The 25144-nt window shown below is 40.7% G+C and overlaps 2 protein-coding genes across 6 annotated transcripts in view; one reads left to right on the forward strand and one right to left on the reverse strand.

Moving 5' to 3' along the window:
* The window catches only part of UBP1 (upstream binding protein 1), a 37875-nt gene extending 28957 nt beyond the window's left edge, over positions 1 to 8918 (forward strand). For 2 of the 4 annotated variants that reach the window (XM_037387184.1, XM_037387186.1), the window contains 5 exons: positions 2730 to 2820; positions 3496 to 3605; positions 5016 to 5158; positions 5705 to 5756; positions 7035 to 8918. In XM_037387184.1, the coding sequence (XP_037243081.1) occupies positions 2730 to 2820; positions 3496 to 3605; positions 5016 to 5158; positions 5705 to 5756; positions 7035 to 7072 (434 nt within the window). In that variant the 3' untranslated portion in view covers positions 7073 to 8918. The remainder of the gene's footprint in view (positions 1 to 2729; positions 2821 to 3495; positions 3606 to 5015; positions 5159 to 5704; positions 5757 to 7034) is intronic. The other 2 variants (XM_037387183.1, XM_037387185.1) reach the window with 1 other exon arrangement.
* Positions 8919 to 9096: 178 nt separating this feature from the next.
* FBXL2 (F-box and leucine rich repeat protein 2) overlaps positions 9097 to 25144 on the reverse strand; it is a 55843-nt gene continuing 39795 nt past the window's right edge. For both annotated transcript variants that reach the window (XM_037387187.1, XM_037387188.1), the window contains 6 exons: positions 21840 to 21970; positions 17741 to 17801; positions 16272 to 16316; positions 15930 to 15986; positions 11993 to 12205; positions 9097 to 11035 (listed from right to left, as the gene is read on the reverse strand). In XM_037387187.1, the coding sequence (XP_037243084.1) occupies positions 10928 to 11035; positions 11993 to 12205; positions 15930 to 15986; positions 16272 to 16316; positions 17741 to 17801; positions 21840 to 21970 (615 nt within the window). In that variant the 3' untranslated portion in view covers positions 9097 to 10927. The remainder of the gene's footprint in view (positions 11036 to 11992; positions 12206 to 15929; positions 15987 to 16271; positions 16317 to 17740; positions 17802 to 21839; positions 21971 to 25144) is intronic.

The following is a 25144-nucleotide window of genomic DNA, read 5'->3' on the forward strand; positions in this document are numbered from 1 at the left end:
TAGTTCCAACAGCATTTTATCCCTGACCAGTCCTTTTGAGAAAAACGGACGAGTTTGGTGAGTCAGACCAGCAGGCTCTTTCTCCACGCTGTTTCCTAATGGCAGCCAGTAGGCAATGATCTCAAAGAAAGTGCAAGAACTTGTTCACATCTGCCCCATGTCGTCAGATCTTTTCATAGGAGTTAGATTTATTTGTAGTATATGAAGCTTTCATCCTTCCGAACTCCGAAGCTGTGGATAGTAGTCTTAATTCATAGAAACAGCAAGTTCTTTTTTGTACTGAATTCTGCTTCAGCGCCATGCAACGGGAGAATTCCTTTACTTACCTGTATTTGTCTGGGTGTTTTTTCATTTCAGCAGAGTATCTGGTTGCTCTTCCTTCAGTGTGGGTCAGTGTAGTTTCCACTGTATGTATGGAAGCAAGAAATGGCAATAGGTGCACTGTCTGGGGCTGTGGTTTGCTCTTTGCTTCTTTCATCTTCTGCGGAATTGTGCAGTGGGTGGCATGACACAGTACACACCATGAGTAGAGTTCCTTCTCAGGTTTTTTTTGGTGACACATGATGGGGAGAACATGATGGATGACACCTGCTTCTTAGCTTAGCTCATGCTTCTGCCAGAATTCCCTTTGTACCAGGCATCTTCCCTGGCTGGGGTTGTCTTTCTCTTAATTCCATCTAGTAAGGATTGCAGCCCCCCTGACGTACAGATGCTTTAATGTGGTGGTCTTGACATCTGTAAGACTCACTTCATCTTTTCTGTAGGTAATTAATTCTCTTTGCAGCCGCCTGATATGTTCTGCCTAAAATGCATAGTTTTCTTCTATGATATACAAGTTCTGAGAAATAAACTCGTTTAGCCTTTCTGAATGAGCTGTGAAGGTGTCATCCAACCCCGAGGAAGGAAGTTATGCAATCTCACCAATGAATGAGCCAGTATTTCGCAAGTACCATCCTCAGCAAACAGTATGGAAACACGGTGTTGATAAAAATTATTTACGTATAGTTCCAATGACATCAATATGGGCAGCAATAACTAAATTTTTGTAAGCTACTGCTAATAATAATACAGCAACACAATATAAACAACTAAAATTTTGAGATCCCAGGAGTCCACAATATTTTGCTATACATAGGCAGTATGACTTCTGCAAATAAAAACTGACCACACATTGAGATGATAGGCCTCTGGAAAGCTTTTGGCACATAAGAACATGATTTCCATGAGGAAGAAAACCCCAAAATAACATCTGCAATATGTAAGAACCACTTGGCACTCGTCCTGGGTTTCCCTCCTCAGCGTGGCTCAGTGCACCTTCTAGCAAAGCAACCTGCTCTTGTACGGCAGTGGGCAGCACTGCGGCAAGCTTCTCTGGCACCAGCAGCATCGACCTGCTCATCAGGACTGACACACTGAGGCTCCTTCGTTTGCATATAAAATGTGTAATATAAAATATAAAATAAAAGCTCCTTAGCTTTTATTTTAAATACCCTGGACCTAATGGAAAAGCACAGTATTTTCTAGTCAACCCTTGCAGTGTTGGAAATTGATTGTTCATTCTGCTGCTGCTGCTGCTGCTGGGTTTGTGTTGTAATTTTTTTTTGGTGTGTGTGTTTTAATTGCAAAGCTTGCTCGGTAAACTCGGTACCAAATTTCTGACAAAGACTCTTGGAAAACTTCTGAACGGTTCTCCTCTTTCATTATTATTTTTATATGTTTATAGAAGTCAGATGCTAGCTGGCTGATAGATTTTTTTTTTTTTTTTTTTTTTGAAGGAAGAGGTGTAGTGTATGTAACTTTTAGTATACTTCTTCAGGTATGGTGTTGTTTTTTTATTATAGTATTTAATGGCTATGATGACAAATTTATTTTTGCTGGCTTTTACCTATGCATTCCTAGATTGCCTGTGGAGTATTTTCACAAATAAGCACTATAATTTTTTTCCTGTCCTCCCACTCTAGTATAGCGACTGATTTTTCAGACAGTTGTTTCCTTTGTTGACACCCATGCCTAAGGAGGTATCCTTTCTAAGAAGGATCCTTCCTTCCATTTTGTGTTTAGATCTGCTTAGTATCTTCTATTGAAGCTTCCTTTTCTAAAGTTAATGTTCTGGGAAGCAGTTATTTTCACAGATCACTTATTCCAAGGATCATTAAAAAAAAAAAAAACCACCTGCTTTTGGATGGAAGTATCCCACAACCAGGATTCACCCCATAGGCTGCTGCTGTTTGACCACACTGATTTCGTGATGCCAGCCCTCAGCAGGATCTTCTGTAAATGAGCACATTGTAGTAACCTCAGTGCATAGGGCTTCTGACGTGTTAGTTGAATGCCTGGGATGATTCACTGAGAAACCATCAAGTATCTTTGCTCTGTATTTTGCGTGTGTTCAAAATAGACTAATCTGGGTAGCAGTTAAAACTTGAAAGCCATCGTCTTGATACCGAGCGTTCGTCTGGCTCTATAGAAATAGTGTGCCTTGCAGGCTTAGTGCTTTCTCAAAGACGTGAACGCCATCAAGTGAAACTAACCACCTTTGGAAAACTGGTCATTTTTTTCCTCAGTGCTAGCTAGTGCCTATTCTAGATTTTACTTGCTTGTGTTTGCAGGATTCCTTTTTTTATAATAGCGGAGTTTGTTATTCTTGGTTTTAAATGAACATACGATTTATTCTAGAAAGTATAGATGTTCTAAAATAATCTTCATAAAATCCTCATGTGTTTTTCCAGGTGCTGATTTATTAAAGCTGACAAGAGAAGACCTGGTACAAATCTGTGGTCCAGCCGATGGCATTCGGCTATACAATGCACTGAAATCCAGGTAGTGTGTTGAATGTGAGGTTGAGTTGAGTGGGTTTTGTTCTGTCATTTACTGGAATCCCCTGTCCTTAGAACTGGGTCTGGGAAGTCAGTATCAGGGTGGGTGTCGATGCCTGTGTGAGCTGTCTCAGGAAGGGGCAGCAGTATGTTTAAAAAGACCCTCCTGTGCGGACCCCAGAGGAGGCGCAGGCACTTGATGAGTTCAAAGTTAGGCTGTAAGACTGGTACCAATGCCGCTGGGCGCTCCCAGTTTCTTGGAAATAGATGGATTTGTTGCCAAGGCACAAAACTTCTTGTTTAGGGGAGGTCAGAACACCCGAGGCTTTTGGGGGCTACAGGTGTTGAGTAGACAGCATCCCAGGTGATGTGTGTGGTTCTGACTGAAATGGGTATTTGTTGTTACCATTGACCTTTATATGTAAGAATTGTTGCTGTTACTTAGCAGTTATGTTCCAGGATTCCAACATTTGGAATTGGATTGAAATTTTGCTTAAATGCGGTAGCATATGAGAGACCACCTACCATTATAGTGATTTTTGTAATATTTTTTTGGTCCGTGGAAGAAAACATTTCAAGCGTAGGATTCACATAACACATCCACATTTGTGGCATATCATCTTGTGTAGTTCCAGGGCAAGTAGCCTTTTCTCTGACGTGTGATTTCGTTGACTTGCAGGTCTGTGAGGCCCCGTTTAACCATCTATGTCTGTCAGGAGCCACTAAGGAGCATACAACTGGAAAGACAAGATGCAGGCAACGGTGATAGCAGCAACGGTGCAATATATGGTATGGCACATAGGGGTCTTTTAGCCGAAGACATTTGTGTCTTAAAAAGTCTAAACCAAAGATAGATGGGAAGGAAAAAAGAATAGTGGAGAGGCTGAATTTGTTTCTGGGGTGCAGAGAAACCGCAGCAAGCTGTATGCACGACGATGTCGCTCTTTTAACACTGCAGGGGATGAACAGTACCTTAAAACCTCTCAAGGTTGAATCACTGATGTTTTTCAGCCCATTGATAAAACCAACTGTAGTTCCATGATAGATAATTAAGGAGCTCTCAAATTAGCTGTGCTATGTTGTTGCAGACATGGTATTAAGCAGATAAATGTAGGCGCCTGTAAAAGCTACGTGCAAATCAAGCACCTTGATCCTTTCCCCCTGTCTGTTAGGTTTTGCTGTCGTTTTCTGTGCAACTGAACTAAAACTGGTAGAGCTTGGAGGAGGGAAGACAGCCAAGAAGTGTACGGGCTGACGGTTTTAGTATTATTTTCCTGATAAATAGCTGTTGTTCCAACACAGATGGGAACTTCATATTTAATTGTAAATGCATGTCAGTTGTGCAGTTAAGAGAATGGAGCTATTTGAAATGGTTCTTTTCTTGATCTTGGCTTTGAGTGAAGAGACCTCCTTCCCCAGCCAACTGAAATCTGTATAGGCTGCTGCTCAAATAATCATGGTGTGTTTTCCATGCAAGAATTGAGCGGGAGGAGGATCTATGAATAGGATACTGTCTCTGTCAAATACGTATTTTTCCTCTGGATATCTTCAGTCTTTGGTTTGGGATGGAAGAATGTGCAAACACAGAGCTGCCAAGGGCTTCCAGCACAATTAAATAAAGCTGTGGAACTGTAAATACAGCATCAAACTGAATAGCTACTTTGTCTTACTGTTCTGTTTGTTTGCTTGTTGTATTCCCCCGCCCCGCCACCCTTCGGCTCTGAGATTATCTGTAGGAAATTTATTCACACAGTTGCAAAAGGCTTTCTTTACCCCCCCACAAAAAAATTACATCCCTATTTAAAACAAGTGTATTAGGCTAAGTCAGATTAATTACCTGCTGCTTCTGAGGTGGTCCAAAACTACTTCCCAGGTTATCTTTAGGTGACTCTAAAGATCCACGTAAGTGTGTTTGACATGGCTGTGCCTGTTTGTGCGGGGTACAGGAAAAAAGGTGGAAGTTCCCTTCAGTATCAGAGCAAACAGAAGCCGCCTCCTTGTCTCAGAGTTGTGCTCATGACTCGACTTGGAAAGAAAAGTCATGGCAGCTCATACTTTTTAGTGAGAACAGGGGGAGAGTAAAGTAAAGGTTTTTAGCTTTTCAAATTTTTTAAAGTTGGGGTGGAAACAAATTCAGATTTTTTTCATATATGTTATCAATCAGTACCATGCTTATGTAAATAATTTTTTTTCTTGTAGTTTATCATGCAATCTACTTGGAAGAAATGGCAGCCTCGGAAGTCACACGCAAACTTGCTTTGGCATTTAATATTCCTTTGCATCAGATCAACCAGGTTTACAGACAGGGTCCCACAGGCATCCACATTCTTGTGAGTGATCAGGTAATGGAAATTTTATTTCCTTGTCAAATTTTATTTATGAATTTATAGATTTTCTTACGCTCGCTTCTTTGTTACTGCTTTTTCTGTTTGATAATGCAACTCTTATTTTCTGACATTTTAGAGTATTTTTGTTCCTTTACATTAAAATAAGCAGAAGGATCCTTTTAAATGTCACTCTTCCTCTGCCTGCTTAAATTCAGATTAAGAGAAGAGAAAGGCAGCTGGTCTATATAGTTCTGAGATGCGGCAGTCGTTATTTAATATGCATTTATTTTGAACATGCCTAATGGCAGGGAGCATTTAAATGCTGTTGAACTCCTCCTCTTCAAGCATCTGTGACACGTATTTAGAGTTCCATAAACACAGCCAGCAGTAATAGGCTCCCAAATGGTTGTCATGTGATTAACAAGCAGTATTTTGACAGCAAATGTATTTTGATTTGATTTGGTATATGCTTGTCATTTGCTGAATGAAACCAAAAATTTTCAATTGCTTATAAAAGGCTGTGTTTATTTTTTGATGTATTTATTTCTGATTTTTTTGTAGATGGTTCAAAATTTTCAAGATGAGAGTTGTTTCTTATTCACCACAATAAAAGGTACAGTGTCTTTTCTGACAGTCCAAAACAAAATTGTTTATTCTGCCAAGGAGCTGCCTTTGCAGCAGAACGCTATTCTAGTAAATCTTCCCTGAGCAAAGAGTAACAGCAGAGCTAGTGAAGGCTGACTGGCAAAAAACCCCCAAAATTTAAAAAAATCTGCGAGTTCCTCTTCTCTTAGCCAGACCTTTCGGCCTCTGCGTGGCACCTCAGTCTTTTCCCCAGGCTTTCAGTTCAGAACCAGTGCAGCACTTGGTAACAAACCTCATGTAAAATCCATCCAGCCATCACTGTGCAGTGCCTGCTGTTAGTAACGGCCGAGAATGGTGAAATTTCAAAAGAAATGTAAAAAGTTAAAAAAACTTGGCTGTAGTACCTCTGAAGTTCAGAAACCGAATGTTCTCAGAGTCCTGAGAGAACAGAGTATAAAATTCTTTCATTGCTAGTAAATAATCCTCTTCAGCAAACTCTTCCCCACCACCCCACTCCCACCCCCGCCCCTGTGCTTTCTTAGGAGTCCGGCTTATTTCTGGTAAAAGGTGCCAGGAAATTGCCGGCATCGGTGGGCAAGTCTGAATCCGTGCAAACTTCACCTACAGGAACTGTCCCCAGCTTCGAAGCTCCAGTTCCAGTTACCAATTGTTAATCAGAACATTTTTGTTCGGCATAAGTAGGAAATTTTTAAAAGCTCTGGTTTTGCTGTAGATGAGCTGTATTTTTAAAGCCTCTGTCGCTTTATCAGCATCTTAACTAATTGTTCCGTGTATTACTAGATCTGTCCATGCGGTTAGTGATTGAGAGACCCCTCTGGTCCCAGTTGCTACGCCCTGTGGTGGCACTGCTCACTTCCAAGCATAAAACCCGCAAGTTTCTTTTTTTTTTAAAAAAAAAACCCACAACTGTCTCCATTTGGCTTTTAGTTTAAGGCTGAGCATCACAAAATAGGTGATTAAAAACATACACAAAGGATTTATATTAGCCTTGCAGAAGTTAACATCTTTCTATGACACTGTCACTGTTACGAGGGGGGTTTCATGTGTAACAGGAAGGGTTCAGAAATAACTGCACACCAAAGAGGTTTTTTAAAAGTTACTCTTCAAGCGTTTAGTCTGAATAGCAAGTTACTGGTGTTGCATGTGTTTCGAGTTAATTTCGCAGGAGTAATGAACCACTTGCACACAGTAAAAACCAGGTTCGTACTTGGGACGTTTTGGTGCGCTGGCCAGTATTATTTATGATTCTGTTTACAAAAGACAGATGCTTTTTTTTCTTTTTCAGCTGAAAATGGTGAAGGCTTCCATATAATTTTGAAATGATGTCACGTGACTGCTAGACTGATACTCCGTCGCAGAATGAAGTCCTGCCTCAAGATCATGAAGATCATCCAAAACCTTAGGATCTAGCTTCACCGTATAAGATGTTTCATATTGAAAACACAAAATGACCTTTCTAATGAGCTGTTTGAGAGGTGAACTTTCTTATCACTGCCATAGCTAAGTGTCCTCATGAGAGGTATAATGCCATGACAGCTTACGTACAGGCAGGGGAGACAATGTAAGCAAAGGTGCTTGCCCTTTACTGAAATAAGGCAAATTACGGCCAGTAGATACAGTTTCTAGAGCGAAGCGCTGCTGCTTTTCTAGTCTCTGTATCCAGTTGGAGATGAATGTAAACTTATTTTGGGGCATTTACCTTTCTGTGCCAGTTTGTCTATTACTTGCTTGTACCTTACGCTGATTTTATTTTTTGATGTTAGCAGAGCACATATTAATCTGTGTGGAGATGAGTAGTTAAGCGGATAGTGATCAGGTTGTCGGGTCTTTGAGAGTCAAGCTGTCAAAACAGCTTCCCGTGTAAATTGTGTATAAGAGTGTATGTAAGAAGTGTAAATGCCAGAACAGGGCTTTTAAGAAGCCCTAGACAGATGCAATATATGCATGCAGCAAACTGCATTATCAATAGTACCTTATTGGAGGGATTAATATAAATCCTATGGGGTACCAAGTAATTGTGTTTTGCTTTAATGAATTTAATGGAAAAGAATTGCCTATGCATCCTTTACGTTTAGTTTCCTAGGTTCTCTGCGGAGCACTGCTGCAGTTTAACTCTTTGCTTGTAAAATTGTGGGTTTCAAAATAGTAGCCGTGGGAGGCGGATTTTTATGACTTAGTGGAATTATGCTGATGAGGGAAGATGACCCACTGGCACCACAGGGCTGTCATAGCTTTCCGCAACATCAAATAAATTGCTTAAGAAACACTAAATATACACCATCTAAGTCTCCTTCCCAGCAGGTAAAGGCCTTGCTGTAGTTGCTGTTACGGACACGTATCTTACCTTTTCTGTTGACCTTTCTCCGCCCTCCGGTCCATGCTGTACAGCTGTTCCAGTGCCTCTTCCGTATGACCAAATATTGACTTTTCTTTGAAACAGGCAGTGTGCTTTTTCAATATTTTGGATATTCCTTGTAGAAACACGGCGCAGCGTTTCCTAGGTTAACGTTAAGTTTCAACTGGTAGGTACTTGGAGGGGAGTATTTCAAAAGGCGTTGAGCGACGGTTCCGTAGCTGTCATCTGGTGCCTTTGGGAAGTTCCCCCTTGATCTCTGGCTTAAGGGCTTGGGAATAGTTCGCTTCTTGTGCTGCAGGGTTCAGTGTAAACAACTACTACAGCATGAAGAAAAGCAACGTTGATTTTTTTTTTTTTTTTCATTCCCTCTTTCGTAACTGGCTCAAGTGCTTAGCAGAAAAGCTTCTTTGCTTCTAAATTTTTAAAATCTAAATTCATCAAGGCTAGAGGTTTTTTCCTGGTTTTGTTTTTTCTGCACTGAAAGTAAAACTTCATGTACTTATAGACAGTAATGTTTTTAAGTTTCTTCATCTTTGGGTATTGTTTGGTCCTAGTATTTTCTTGAACTGACACTTGTGTCTTTTCAGCTCATACCGTATTCAAATCCAAATGTTTTATAAAAAAGTGGAAAAATCCTTGATTAGAAAGTATCCAAATATCTAATTTTAAAGAATATTGAAAGTTGTACAGTAGTTTGTCCAGCTCACTTGAAATTGGAATTAAATTATGGCACCAGCAAATTGCTTTTGTTTTTTAATAAGATGTACACATTTCAATTTAAGTATAATAAATGTTTTTCAATAATTTTGTAAATGTGCTTTTCTTTTTGTTTACTCCCCCCCGCCCCCCTACATTAGAGCTACTCTTGTCGTTAAGGTTCAGGTTAACTGCAAGACTTACCGTAACAGCAGGTAAAGGTAAGTAACGGCAGCGCGCACCCCTAGAGCTTCTGCTTCTACTGGAAAACCTAACTTGAAATAATCAAAACAAATTCAAATTTGACATCAGCTGATTCTTTATTTAAGAGTGTATATCAGAGTAGGTTCCATTGGGTTTTGTACATCTTTAATGCAATAGACTTACAAGGTTCGTTACGTTCTTAGAAAAAAAACGAGCCAACAAAAGGCAACACGTCTTGACATACTGGTACCACTGACTTTCCTGGCACAGTTGAGAATAAAATCTGCTTAAAACTCTCAAGCGTTCCATCATTAAGATACGGCTGTAATTAAGTACGATTGTAACAACACTGCTCCGCTACCTGTGCAAAGCAAGCCCTGATCGGCTTGTTTTGTAGTAGGCAGGAAAACCAGGTACTGCGCTGCGAGCTGTAGCCTTAAAGATGAGGCCTCAGTTTCCCCTCCCCATCGTCTGTGGAGCAGGAACGCAACCCGGCTGTTGGTATCTGTACAAGTCTCTTCACGTTCACGCTGCTTTTATGAAGTAGCTTAAAATTTTGGGGGGGAAATTGCAGTACTGTCCAGTAGGAGCTTCTCCAACTGCTTTTCAAACCAGTATTTCTATTAATTTTCAGTAAACACACAGGCCCTGACCTCTTAAAACATATACGCACACGATCAATCTTACACAGAAAAGCTTTCTGAACTGTTGAGTAGTTTCTCTCAGATAATTAAGTTGCTTAATATAAAAAAGTTTATCTAATCCTCTAGCACTGAAAAACTAAGGATGAAAGCATGGCCTTAAGAGTTAATACATAGTTTTTATTAGTATTATTATCATCGTTCAGAAGTTGACAGCTTCTTAAATAACCCAAATGTGAAGAGTTTGGCTTTCTACCTTTGAAACCCACAGGTTTGGTTTGGTTCGGTTCAACTCCAGCCCCTCTGCTTGCTGTGTCCCTGGAACGGGTGGGGACAGCCAGCTCAGAACTCCTTGCTCCACCACAGTTCCTGTAACTGAACCTGGTTTCCACTCCTCATCTGCAGAAAAGCACGAGTAACGCACCCTCTGCCTAAGGCCACCGCGTTCTTTCCTTGCAAAGGGAGGAGGCGGCTGAGGACACGGGGCGCAGGCAGCACCGTCTCAGACGGTGGCAGCCAGTCACGAGAAGTGCACGAGCTCTACCACGGTGGATTTCTCACCCCTTTTAAAGGCTGATGGCGTTGGGCATCAAACGTGCTTCAGTGACGGGCAAACCTTACACTAACATGTAGTTCAACTGAACCAAGTTCAAAAACTTGGAGGGTATTTCTATTTATATAGTTACCTTGAGGTACTAGCTTACCTTTTGACATGACCTATTATGTCCTGTTACGTAATTAAATACGAAGCTGAATCATGAAAAAGTCCAAGCTGTTTTGCTGTAAGAGCTCATGATTACCTTGCGTTTTTTGGTCAACACCTGCTAAAGCTGATTTGTCCTTAAACCTGATACTGAAATCTGTCGTGTATATTACAGAACAGCAGGTTCAGTTCCGAGGTGTGACGGACTTGAACCTCACGTTACTTTAGAACTTCACGCTGAGTAGTGCTTACAGACGCAAATTAACTTCCAAGTTTAGTGGCCTTTCACCACGTAGCTGCTACGCTGAAATGCCCGCACAGTTTACACGGTACTTCAGTTCTCATGCCAACAGAAGGAAGGAGTTACTAATACAAACCGAAGCATCACCAACTTAATCCACAGCTGCACATTACGTTAAGATTTTTACCTGGAAAAAAAATGCTTTTCTTATCACAAAACTGGATGACCAAACACCACCATTGGGACTGTCAGGAAACCGACTCCTTCCACCGACTCGCAGTCCCATTCTTTTCTTCAACAACAACAACAAATTTTTCTGTGTGGGTTGCACTTACTGTCAAAGGATAATACAGCATCTGCAGAGGCGCTGTCCGCTCCCTCCTACCGAGGGAGGGGGAGTTACTGGAGCAAAGTAAGCATGAACCTTCACGTGAGGTAGATGAGCCTGTGGATGAAAAGTCCGCATTACGAGGGGAGAGAAAGGAACGGAACTAGTAAAAAGGAGGAGTACGCCTCAATCGTTACTAGCAAGCAGGCTCTCGTTAAGGTTGGTTAGCCAAACAGAGAGTGTGCGTACACTTGATGCTATGCAAGCTGTCGTCTCCTGACACGTAATTCTCCCGTGCCACCCAGCTAAGGCAGGCTCCCGTCTGGGCACTCGCCTGCTCGGGGCTCCCACTTACCACCCAACAAAGCCCTCGCCGGGCGGCCCAGCGCGCTCCCCGCCGGGAGAGGCACACGCTCTGCTGCGGCCACTGCAGCGGGCTCGCCTGCATCTTGTCTCCCATGTTCCGCCCTGCTGCTCTCGCCCTGGAGAGCAGCGTGGAATAGAACTGGGCACCTGCCCTCGACAGTCACTGTCGGGGATGAGCTCTCCAACCGCAGAAGCGTTTGGACACAAGTCTGGGACACGTCCAACAGAAAGGCTAAGGCACCGCCCTCCCACCCCCACCCTGAGGTAGGGGGTCCCTGACCCAAGAGGGGAGGTACGTGGCGGAAGGGTTTGTGGCTGGGTTCCAGGGCCTGAAGGCGCTACAACCCACCAACCAAAACGTCCGCACAGATGTTGTGCTATTGGCCCTGTGTATTAACGTGTATTTTAGGCAAGCTACAGAGTACCACTACCCAGCCCTAAAAACAAACCTGTACTTGAAAAATACAGAAAGCAGAAGACCGACACTCATCACCCCGGCAGCAGAAGTGCCGTCAGTTATAAACAGACAATTATTGCTGCCCGTACGGGCAAGCTGTGTTTAGTCTCTAGGGGCGCGGACCTAACAGAACCATGTTCAGATTCTGTTTTTCCATCCTTCCTTGCCTGGGACATCGGTGAGATCCATGCAACCTCAAGCACTATCAACAGCTCGGGCATTCCCACCGGAACAAGTCCGCAAACACGTACTCGGATCCGTTTGATTCCAGCTCGCGTGACTTGCTGACAGTCGTACAGCTCAATTCTCTCCAAGTTGTGGCAGTTCTCCAGGTGTTCCAGAGTCACATCCGTGATGAGAAGACAGTTATCAAGCTCCAGTACCTGCAGCCTCTCGTGACCACACGTACTGTTGCTCAGGTGAAGAATCCCATCATCAGTGATTAATTCACAGTGAGATAAGCTCTGAAACAGAGAGGCAAACGGTTAACGACATCACTCAGTCCCCTCTAAACCTCGGAAGTCCTCTTCAACCTCCTTCATTCCAGCGATTAAACAGTCACAAAGAGTAACAGAAGGAACAGCTCCGCTTCACAACATGGCCGTACTTTGGTTTTAACTTTGCTTCAAAACGAGTGGTGTCGCAGCACACACATCGCCGGCAAAACTCCTCAGGCCCCTTTGCTCTCCGTGAATGTGGGAATTCTGTTCCAATTGTCATGCACCTCCGTCACCAATGGGTGCAAACGGCACGTGTGCCATGCCAGGAAGAGGCGATAACTTTAAGGGTTGCTCAAGAACATACAGAAATAGATGAGGATCTACTGACAGGAGTTATAAATGGTCTAACACAGCTGTTTCACAGCTACCGTCTTTTCCTAGGTATAACCCAGGACCGAGCCCGTGCAAATCCACAGAGATACAGAACAATGAGACTGGACTGATTTGCCAAAAGATGATTGCAAAAAAACATGAGTGCTTAGCACCTCAGGCTACACATACAAGGATTAATAAACATTTTGTGCAGCAGGAGCAAATCTTTTTTGCCACAGTCAGCATAACAAACAAAAAAATTCTCTCCAGCATGTTCTTTAACACTCTTGTATTTCAAGGGCATGGAAAAAATTGCAGCATCTCAGGCAGCAGCACCACATAAAGCAGCTTCCTGGTTCCTTTAGGGAATTCATGACTTTTGGAGAAGCACTGATGATGACAACAACAGGAAACAGATTTTCCTTGGCGGAGGCTTAAAAAACACTCTTTGTCACAGTGAAATGAATGCTCTCCAGTCTTCTGCACTAGAAATGTGCAGGATCTATGAACTCTACTCCTCTCGCACTGGGCTCTGAGCTAGCTCCTTGCTTTGACCGGTTCTCAAGCAGTGTTTCCTTGCCCCAAGCGTTTTTCAGAGAGCAAATGGTGAAGAAACACTTGCAGCAATCCAAAAGCGCGTTTTAACTCAGGGTAAGCAAACAGTAGCGCTCAAAAGTACCTCCCGCCAATCATCTGAATCAACCACGTAATCCTTCCCTTCCCTCGGTACGACACATCCGTCTTCTTTCATTTCAGCCTGACATGGAAGCCTGAGGACTCCCAGCCTCACCCTTATTTCACCTCCACTAGAGTCAGGAGCATTTCTTGCCTGCTACCAGACACACGGGTGGTCTGCCCTGCCCTTTAGAACAACTTGCCCCTCAATTTTTTGTCTCCTTTGCTCAACAGGATGGACAAGTAACCAGAGAAGAGGCTGGGAGACAGGTCTGCAACTCCCCTTGAGCTGCAGAGGAGCCACCCCGCAGCTTCCCTTCAGCTCCAGCTGGTCCGCTTCTACTCGCTCACCAAGTGTGAGCAGCTGGCAGTGACTCCAAGCAACACCACGGGTAGTGCACACTGTCCCCGAAAGACAACAGAAATGAAGCGCTTGTAACTTACGACACGTTTACATTCCGAAAGTCTATCAACTCTTTAAAGCTCCCTCCTATACCTCACATTTATGTGCGTGTTCCAAGCGTTCGATTTGGCTCACAGCCTGGAAACCATCAGCAGTTGCAGGGTTAAAGAACATTTTTATAATAGACCTGTTGTTTCAAGGAAGGACAGGAGGTTATGTGAAGCTGTTGGCTACGGCAGCAATCTGCTGGCTAATTAAGAGTTTTCCGTCCCAGGAAGTAAGCAGCTTATAAAATCAGCTTTCCTGAGACACTGTATTTGGTACTGAAAAGACAATACAGGATGTACAGCTGAGTTCGTAGAAGTTTGTAAAACAAGTATGCCAAATGATAGATATTTTGTGTTAAACCACATGGTTTTTCTGACTTTGTAAGCCTGTTAGAAAGCGTTAATAAAGTGGAATTTTACACAAAGAATTGCTTGACATCTTTAGAATAGAGAGATATGGTCAAATTCTTTTTTTTGTTGTTGTTGTTAATATACTGAACGCTGTATATTGTATAAATCAAATATGGCACAATACACTGAGAGTAAGAAACAGTATGATCAACTTAACTGAAGAACTCAATTGTCTTCTCATCTCCAGGAATATCGTATCAACAGTTTCTCTAGTACCTTCAATTTACAATTACTAAACACTTTCACCAGAAATTACTTCTTGAGTAAGTAATAAAGTGAGTACTCTGATGCTGACAAAGATTAATGGTTATAACTGGTCTAACAGTGCTTTTGCTTATTTCCACTGTCTACTGAGTTTCCAAACATACCTAAACATACGCTAAGGCACTGCTACACAAGAGTTAACAGAGCCATCAACAGTATGTGATTTCACACTTGAAGTATCAAGATTAGTTCACCTAGGGTATTTGGTACCTCCTAGTCCGTAATTCTTAGCCATCACTGTTTACTCACACAGAATCATTTAGGTTGGAAAAGACCTTTAAGATCATCAAGTCCGACTGTTAACCCAGAAAATCTTTGAGTATGTATCCTTCCTACACACAGGATATACACAAACAAACAAACAAAAATAAATTCTTCTGGTTCCCTTAGAAAAGGTATGCCATTTTACCAATGCCACACTTCACTGTCTGTGGGCTAACACACAAAGGCCAGCAAACAGAAGCAGGTTCAGAAAAATACTTGGAAATTATAAGGTTTTGTGGTATCTTTAGTGAAGCACCAGCAGAACCGGTACAAAAGATCTCTTGCAAGTACAATTACAATTGCGATTACAATACAAGAACATATCTGTTACAGAAGAACAGAAAGGGTCCCAAATAAATGTCTCCGCATCTCCTGACAGCTCTTGTTTGGCTTAACATTAAGAATTATGGTACAGAAATGAGGTCAGACAACTAATAAGCAAAAATAAAAAACAACTGCCATAAAAAACAGTGAACACGCTCCTTTTAAAAAGCCATCTCTCCTTGTGTTGCTGCCTTAGTAACACTGAGTAACACTAACTAATCATAACACAATTTAATTAATGAAGCAGCAAACCTTCCTTTAATCCCATCTAAGGACAGATTATAAAAGATACTTGTTCTCTCACACTGACCTGAAGTAGTATATAACAAATCTACACTTCTGGGACAACTGGCCCTCAATACAGGAGCTCCATAGTAAGGAGAGTCTAGTAATTTTATAGTACCTTGACTGAAGAACAGCCAAATTCATGTCATCTGAAATTGGTTTTGATTTTCTGAAAGATCTAAGCAACCACTCCTTAGAAAACAGGTCTTTGAAATACAGCAAGCAGGGTACCCCACTGAAGGCATCTCAATCCTCTCCAATTACGTTCAAAAGTTTATGTCAAAAAAGCCTTCTATAATTTACTCCCAATTACATTTATCATCACTGGGTGGTTTTGTTTAGTCAGTATTTTATGTAAACTGTCATACTCCCCAAGAAAAACCATTAGGGAACACTTCAGAGTATCTATAAAGGCTCTGACTACTATAAGCTGAACTAAGTAATCAGGTATGAAGGATGTTAACCATGAAATACAAGCTTCCTGCTTATTACCCACCGATTTGGTGATATTTTGTCATCAAACAATGCATGTAAATATTTTAGGAGTAATCTGCTTCTTTTAGAATATTTATGAAATTTTGCACGCAATCATACTACATCAGGAACTTCTCGATGCAGGGTGAACAACCTGGTTTTGTACTGCAGGAGTTGTGTATGTGTGTGGTTTTGAGGGATGTTAAAGTTCACAAAGAGTTAAACTTACCAGTGCTTGTAGCTTAGGACAGTGTATAGAAAGTTGTATCAACGTGCTGTCGGTTATCTAGAAATAAAAGAAATCAGACAACCATAAGCGACAGCAGGAGAGTCAACCCTCAAACAAGGTATCTCTTTCTCTACCAGATGAAGGTTCTGTTATTTCTGAGAAACACCCAATCACCAGTCACTCTTCAAGTACTTCCCTCTACAGAATTTCCCAATAATTATTTTTACTTACTATGACAAACACAGCAGTATAATAAAAACCAAAGCACATCTAACTGAAAGTGCTAATGCACTGCACTCTTCCACTGGATGTTCAATATTCCTTTTCATATTAAAATCTCACCAAAACACACTCTTCCAAGTCCATCTTCTCCAGCTCATGGCAATTCTATAACAAACAAAAAACAAACAGATAAACAAAAGATGAAATAAAGCAACATATAGACATAAAATCATGCACAGGCCTAGTAATACGGGATAATACAGCTTCCAAGAGGATACTGTGAACTAAAGCTCTTCAAGTATTTGATCACCAAAGGACAAAAAATGTTTTCAAAACAAAAGCAATACACCACCTCCCTCCCAAACCTCTACATTTCAGCCTTCCTCTTACTAAGTGAGACATCTCCTCCTTGCCCCGTAAGGTGGGAACAGTAAGTATCAGCACTCACCCAGCCCTGCTTCCCTGCCCCCTTTTAGAGTGAATTTCAAACCTATGCTATTTATGGCCTGTGCACTAAAGCTAACTAATCTGCATACAGAAGAATCCAACTTCTGCATACATCAGCCTGCACTCAACTAATCTGCAACACACTTAAGCCCACGGAACATCTCTCTTCACCATCATACATTAAAATGAACCCTTAAAACCGATTTACTTTGGTAGTGAATGCTGAAAATATTAAAATAGGGTCCACTTTAAGGTTGTGAGAAAGTTGCACTTCACATTTATAAAAGCAAGCTCCCTAGCAAGCTTTTTGAAATGCTTTCAATATCTGACCATGACTAATTTCAAGAAAACGATGTAACCTTGTGACCTCGCAGCAGCCCACATGGTGCCACAGCTCAGCTGAAACCCCAACTCATTTTTTACAAGAATAGGAAGAAGTGGTTTAACTTCCAGCTCCCCAAACCAGGCCTGAAGCAACTACCAAAAGCCCAAGGCTGTACTGCTGAATGACTACAAAACCACTCTGTTTAACTACTGTGGCTAGAAACCCCCCCCCTCTCGTTCACACTAAATATCAGCAGCATAAATTACTCCTGTTTAGAGAGTATTATTTTTGTATTCAGATTCCCAGCAAGCATACAAGTCTAACTTGAAGCATTTTATACCATCAATATGTTTACTTTACATATTTACAGCATGAATCAGGGCACAAGGGCTTATAGTTTATAATGTATCATGTAAATATCTTTGTAATTTAAAAGTCTGCTTAAAATAATCTATTATATGGTGATTTTTTGGGTGTAAATATCACAAGGGTGTGCGTCATCTTTATAGGGGCAATTTGGCTAGAATATACAACACAAGTCTGGAATTATGTTAAGCATAATAAATGCAAGTGAAACATACTAAAAAACAAGAGAGAGAAAGAAGTAAAAAGTGCGATGACAGATGGCAAAATAGATCAAACTGCAGCTCTAAGTATAATCCAGAAATAAAACCACTGTTTAGGCCCCTCCTCCACTGGGTTCTTCCTACTTTATTTTTCTTCTTCTCATATTCCTTCCCAGCAGGACTACATCAATTCACAGCTGCTCAGCAGCAACGAAAACAAGGCAAGCTCTAACCTCTGAAATGACCCTTACCCGTGCTAAAAGGGTAAAACCAGCATCTGTAAGATGTGAACATCTTGCAGCTTCCAGTATCCTGGAAAAGTTTTAAATATTAAAGGAAACATTAACATAGAGAAAAGCAAATGCATCCGAGATACAAATCTGTCTCTTGCAATTTAAAGCTCTCAATAGCAAATGTATATATATGCCTATTTTTCACAGTGATTTGCAATTAAAAAGCACTAGGCAGACTTTTGAGCCAGCTTATTAGAAGATTCTAACAGTCACAAAACAGATCAACTTCAATCCTCAAATCTTCTTAACACTTAATGGAAAAAAATTATACATAATTATGTGCATTTTAACCTCTTGTTTTAGTAAGCATAATGCTCAAGTTTTCTCACGTGTTATCTGAGGAAAGATACGCAAGAATAAACCCCGAGTTGAGGAAAATGCTGACAAAGCCTGCATCTAAAACCTGTTATCTAAACACAGGATGTTGGGAAGCCACAAAACTGAGAAACTGCTTACTAGAAATTCACTCAGAGCCTCTGCATGAAGTACAGTAAAGCAAGTTACCAGAAAGCAAGGAGCTTAATGTCTCCAAGCCCACAGTAAAAACAACAAATTACACCAACACAACCTCAAAGAAAATAACACAGTGCTTTGGAAAGAGAAACCTAATGCTCTTTTGAGAGGCACTGGGAAGCAGCACTGACAAAAAAAAACCAAAAACAGAAGTCAACTGCCCCAAACAGCACCACTACTATGTGGAACAAGCCTTCATGCAGTGTCTTGTCATCTTTGTTTTCTTCTTCTTTTTTTTTTAATGAACGCTTTTTACTTTGCAGGTGGAATTAAGCATCAAGATCAGTAAGGGGAAACCACAGCACCATGTAATGAGCAGCAGAAACCAAACGCCACTTACCCACTCACCACAGCAAACTACTGTACTGGAGATGGTGGGGAGCAGGCAGGGAAAGGTGGACAAAAGAACCTCCTGCTGTGGCAACACTTAAGAGGCATCTAGATCCTTCCCCTGGTTTAGGAGGTCATTAGAAAGCCCTCTATCTCTAGAGAAAGTGCAACGGGAAAAGCCATGCTGTCTGCATGAGAAAAATACAAGCCCAAATTACGGGATGTGGGGCTCTGACTGCAACTTTACTGGATCAGTCTCCTCCAAGCCAAAAGCAAGAGGACAGCTGCGAGTTTAGAAGTAAGCAGCTCTGCAGGACACACCCTTGAAAACCACTTCCAAAGCGCTCGTCGGCAACAAGGTTCAAGGTTCAAAACTATGACGGAAACTCAAGAACAGCCAACAGAGAGGTACAAGACAGGTACCGCTTCCCAAATGGATGGTTGTAACACCTCTGGGTTTTCTTTCCAGACTCACATTTGGGAACTTCATGCCCTTCCATCAAGGGCAGCTAGCAACCTAACATAACATACTCTCAGCTACTCCAGAAATTACCCAGGACACCAAATAAGAAGGGAAAAACTCAGCACCCCAAAAAAAGCCATGATTCAGGCCAAATTTGTTACCCTTCTTACTCCTTTCATCTATTACGTGCTTTCAACCCCACCTACACTTAAAAACATTGGATCCCCAACCCCATTAAATTTCTAACTTTAAAGGAGGGGAATAAAACTGACAATCACAGCACGCAAAATAGCAAGGATGCTACTTACTGCACATCTGGTTGAAAAGACGACTATGGAAACAGAGGGATAAGAAACCAGAAGACTACTAGCAGCTATAGCTTTCCTGAACTTGGGGCTGCAGTCAGTCAGAAGAACAGAATGGGGAGAGCGAGCTATATATAACACATGCATGCATCAGTCAGGCCCCAGTATGAAAAACAGGTGGGAAGGCACTGGCCAGCAGGAAAATGAGCAATTTTTCACTTTGTTTTACTGATTGTACTTAATTACAGAGGGCTCTTTTTTTCCAGATACAGCTAACACTTATTTCCCAACCAGTGATTCCTGACAAAGTACCTAGTACAGAAGCTGATGAGGCAAAACGGTATCTGAGAGCAGATTCCCTGCTCCTATAAACGAGCTGGTCTCTGAGACAGACCTCACAGCTGCATTCATTGTGTTGCCTTTTGGGCACAGCTGGAGTGTCTCTGCACACAGCACCTCCTCGCTCCTGCTGAAGTAGCAGCAGGTGAGAGAGAACATCGGTGGGGTTAAAGGCAGTATGATCCTAACTTTCACACACCAACCTGGACACTTTCATGAGTGCTTTTCTCAGTAAGCCTCACCAAAACACCTACCAGTATTTTAACACCAAAAAGTGCTAAACAGGAAAAAAGAGAAGGTATCAAGCACTTAAATGAGCAGATACAAAAAGGGATAAGGAGACAGCTATGCCATGATGAGAGGGGGGAAAAAAACAGCTGAAGGGAGTTGGTCAAGCTGAGGATTATTTCTTTTTTTTTCCCAAAGAGATGTAATTTGTGAGTGGTAACAGCTGCAGAACACAGCAGTATCATGGAAAGCAGCATAGTAGGACATCCAAGACACTGAAGCAAGAGTAGCACAGCACAGCAAATACTCAAAGGTTTCCTATCAGGGCCAGCACGTCCAACAGAGGCAGTAGAATTTTCTTTCACACGCAACACCGAAACATTCAGAAGGTAGAAACAAGTGCAGAATTACGTTTCCCTTTCACTTCCAAAGTAATTTTTATCTGGTACTTTCCATACATGACCCCAAAAGTCTAGATGTAACCAGCTGTATCATCTCTCCTTCCATCATGCACTCCTCTGTCATAATCACTGCAAAGGGTCATTTTTCTACTGTTCCTCCTGACCGGAGAAGAACGGCAGACGCCTTCCCCCTCGTGGCACAGACAGGGGCTAACAGTTTACCTACCAAAGTCAATTCCTGCTACAGTTGTACTGCCCTCGGAAAGAACCGCACAACTAATAGCACTTTAGACCTCGTTTTGTTTCCAATTTGAGCTCTAAATTTAAAGAATGAGAGAAAACGTGGAAAAAGACTAGTAATAACAGCACTGCTTTCAAAGGAACACAAGTGTGTCAGAACACTCCTAAGCCCCCAACACCGGCACACGTAAGCTCTTGTAAGTATGAACGGCTACATGAAGGGGACTGTCATTCTGGAATTATCTTAAGGACACGTTTTCTACAGTAACAAAAGCTCTATTTTCACTCAATCAACTAAAGGAACTCTGCATGTCAGCACAGTGCACACTGGCATTTGAATGTAGCTTTCCCTAATTTCTACAATCTACATTTATGTGATTGAAGTACAAGTTGTGACTCCTGCATATCCCTGTCATAAATGGCAATTTAGCATCAGCCAAAAATCTTCTGGTTTGTTTTACGTTAAAATTAGACCTTATAAGAAGAATTATATGTCTCTACGGAGAGAACTGCTGCGTGACTGAGCTTCGTTATTAAAGCTGAAGCTGTCCCTCCTCCTGAGATTACCATCATAGCATACACGTTAACGCAAATTACACCAATATAAAAGTTTATATTATTTTTAACTGCTGAGCCCCTATTACTCAAAACATATCCCATAAATGTAAGTCCTCAGTGCTTGCACAGACATTGGCACACTCCATATCAGAGTTTAAGAATGCCAGGATGTACTGCAGAGCATATTAAAAGCACATTAATAATAAAATCTGTAAATACAATGCTCTAGTATGATTCAGCTGTATTTTTGCAACACACGACTGCGTAAAACCACATCAGAGTACAAACAGCACAAGACAACACAACTGCAGATATTTTTACCTTTTAAAAAAATAATGGGCTTTATATCTTCTTTTCTTCTGGCTTGTAATTAGTACCTAAAATATTTAGCTGGAAGCATAGAATTGAACTGCTAGGTTCAACATGTTTTATCTGTCATATATTAATTCTTGTTTTTCCAATATACAGGGGACTACATTTGGACAATAGCTACAGCGGACCAGCCCTCAAGTTTATATTCAAATGGTACTTCTAACTTAATGTTTGGTTGCAAAGGTAAAGGAAACAACGCAAAGCTAAAGCAAAGCTGTGGATATCAGCTGATTATCTTCAGAAGTTAATTTCTTAGATCAGGCCAGTAACAACATGACATACTCACGACATGCTCGTGACATACTCACTTCAGCCTTGGACAGTTTAGACCAAGTGCTGTGAGAGAAGCATCTGTAAGGTTGCTACAGCCTGAAACACAGAGTGACTGAAGTCTATGGCATCCTCTACAGATTTTTACAATGCCTTCATCTGAAATTTGCTGCAACACAGAAGAAGGTCGAAGTTACTCCATTATCAAGAATCAGCTAAGAACAAAAATCAAGTCATATTACTGAACTGTATATATTGTATATAGCCAGAGCAACTTGTGGATTTGCAACCAAAAAATACCATTGTGAAACCACATTCATTCGTAACACTGAAGATAATCAACATGCGCAATTCCTACTTATCTATGAACTTTGCCATTGATCTTGAAAGGCAGTCTGAAGCACAGAGGGACAGTCTGTTGTTGTCTCAGTCTCACTTCGCTTTTGCTTTATAATTTTCACATTATTTTTTTTTAATTGTAGCTGTCATTGCGTGAGATGGCTTGCTGCTTTTATGTTTGTAGAGTTCAGGTCTTTTGTTCCAGTGTAAATTCAGTAATAGTGCAAAAGAATGCTTCAAGTTCAGCAGCAGGAACGCTAACTACCTGTTTTGTACTGGAGCAGTAGGACCCAAGGGTAAAAATCCATCACCTTCAGATAATTTTCAAACCAAGAGTTACAGGTAAACAATTATATACAATTCATTCTTTACATTAGATAAATCTAAAAGCCAGATCTGCCCTACCTCTATGCTGTTGTCTTTAGCTGGAAGGTTTAACTCAAAAGAGGGTTTTTCATTTCTCAAAATTGCTTTGTACTAGATATTCTGAAAAAAGGAATTCTAAATTTGGAATATGAATCAAAAAATAGCCCCAATGCAGCTGCACGCAAAATAGCAACAGGAACTAGATTATTGGGGGTGCATGCAAATGTTATTTTGTTTACAGGTCCTCTATTCTGGAGAAAGTATTCTCTCTTCTTCCCACTCCTAACTCTTAAAAAAATAATTTTTCTGCTGAATGACTAATCCTTCATGGTGAAACAAGTTATTTTATTTACTGGCCTAACATTACTCTTCCAATACTAGTAAAGGCCTCTACTGTATTTTGAATTGAAAATACACATTCCTGTTAGAATCCACTCATTTAGGTAGGCTAATACTACTACAGTAGATTTCTGAGGCTACTACCACAAACACTACCTTTCTGATCCTGTGATGAGAAATAGCAGTAGCTATTGAATAGCAGCACTTCTGAACACCTGAAGTTTATATTTGCATTTTGTTCTACCAATTAAAAATTATTCTAGACAGAAAACTAGAAGTCTTCTTTTTGTGGAGCCAGAAGGATTTGCATCACCTACAGATAAGAAAATAAGCTTTTTCTTTAAAAAAAAAAAAAAAGTTTTAATTAAAAGTCTAACATCAATCGGGTAATTTCTGCATTTGACTCTCCAAAAACATGTTATTTTCTGGAACTGTCTTGTTTCCTTTGAGATACTCATGACTATTACTGGGAAAAGGAACTACTTTGGAGGTAAGGACCATGTAAATTTTAAGCTGCTGCTGGAGATGGACAAAGCACTCAAGTTATTTTTGAAAATTTTCCACTCTGAAATTGCTTGTGATTCCAATGCCTACATCCCTCTCAAGAAAGAAGAGAGCTCAAAAAATGCCAGCAACTCCCCAGTTTCTAAAATCTTTTTTAAAGATGGTACCTTTCAGATGTGTAGTTTCCAGAGTTAGTATCGGTTCACTCCATAACTGCTGGAGCTTTACAAGGTCCATAAAACAGAGTCACTAGAATTAAAGTGTGGATCATACAAAGCACAAGGAGACCTGCTGTGTAAAAAAATCAGTGCTAGCCTTTACATCATAAAGAGCCTGGCTGCTTCTGGAAGCATGCTTGTAAACCACAGTAAGCAGGACACATCTCCAGTGAGCTTTAAAGCACACGCAACTAGGTAGTACAAGCAATCAATCAACTCAAAAAATTCAAAGGGAAAAATACTTTCACTCGTGAGGGGTTTTTTTGTTTGTACTTAGTATCTACATGACAACAAACGTACTGGCCAAGGGAAAACTCTGGTACACTTCTATGCCAATGGCCCATTTTAAGTGGGAGGAATCGTAATTGACTATCATCAGATCTCTTGACAGCCTTCCACAAAAATAATCAGAAAAGGCTGGCCTTGATATATCTCATTAATCTCAGGTAAAATGCATCAGAAAAAGAACTCTGGAGGAGGACAGCAAAAGGAGGAGTGAAAGGGGAGGAAATTATGTATAGACTGTATTTATTTAAGTGTGGTTCTGACCAAAAGATGGAACTTCTTTTCATTCCTATTATCTTTAGGTGCCCAACTTCAGTGGGCACTTAAATTCAGATTGACAAATCTGAATTTGTCTCTTTCACTAAACATCTGGCTCATGGAAGCTCAAGCTTTGTATTCATATTGTTCTTAATTTCTGCAATTTTTTAATGTAACTTTTAATAATCCCTAAGCCTCCAAAACGTTCAACACTTCAAAGAAATGTATTAGGTCCAAAAATTTTCACTGCATCTTAATAAAAAACGGTCTCATGCCACATTCATTCAGGAATAATGTGTAAAACAGATCTGGGAGTTTTAGCCCAAGCAGATTTTATGGTACCTTCTAGCAATAAAACTTCAGAAAACTTTCCAAAAGTAAAAAAAATAATATTAAAATCTAACTTCATTATTCAAATTTGCATGACTGAGACACTACAGTTCTAATTTAGTTCAATATTTTCTGAGGCTTATTTACAAATAATGACTTCAATACATTTAAAATCTAAAGAAAATTCTCCTATTCCTAAAAATCTAATTTTTGTGTACTCTCTAAGTAGAATTAAAAGTACATGAATGTTTCCCAGTCATTTCATTACAAATGAATATGTTCTTCCATCACTATTGAAAAAGCATACCCTTCTGTTACCTAGATAGTTCTAAGTCATCTTCAGTTACCATGCCATTACATTTTACTCTCACTTACATAGCCCAGAATATGGCTTTTGCTCAATTAGAAACCTTAAAATTATGTACAGAAAATGTCTGACCTTAACAGATGAGAGAACAAGAACTACATCTGCAGAACTGCATGTTTTATTTTTATTTTAGCACATACACACGTATGTTTAGCACATACATAGTTCATAAGATCTGAATGAATGCAGTTAATTCTTACTCTAGAGCTTGCTACAGTTAAAAGATGTAATAAGGGGAAAAAAATAACTCAACACTCCAAATACATACTCAGGCGTAGTAACAGCAAGCTCATTTAAGACCTCCATGCCATACAAAATTCTGTAAACTGCAGAGATG

This window comes from Falco rusticolus, chromosome 4 (assembly GCF_015220075.1).
Source record: "Falco rusticolus isolate bFalRus1 chromosome 4, bFalRus1.pri, whole genome shotgun sequence".
NCBI classification, from domain to species: Eukaryota; Metazoa; Chordata; class Aves; order Falconiformes; family Falconidae; genus Falco; species Falco rusticolus.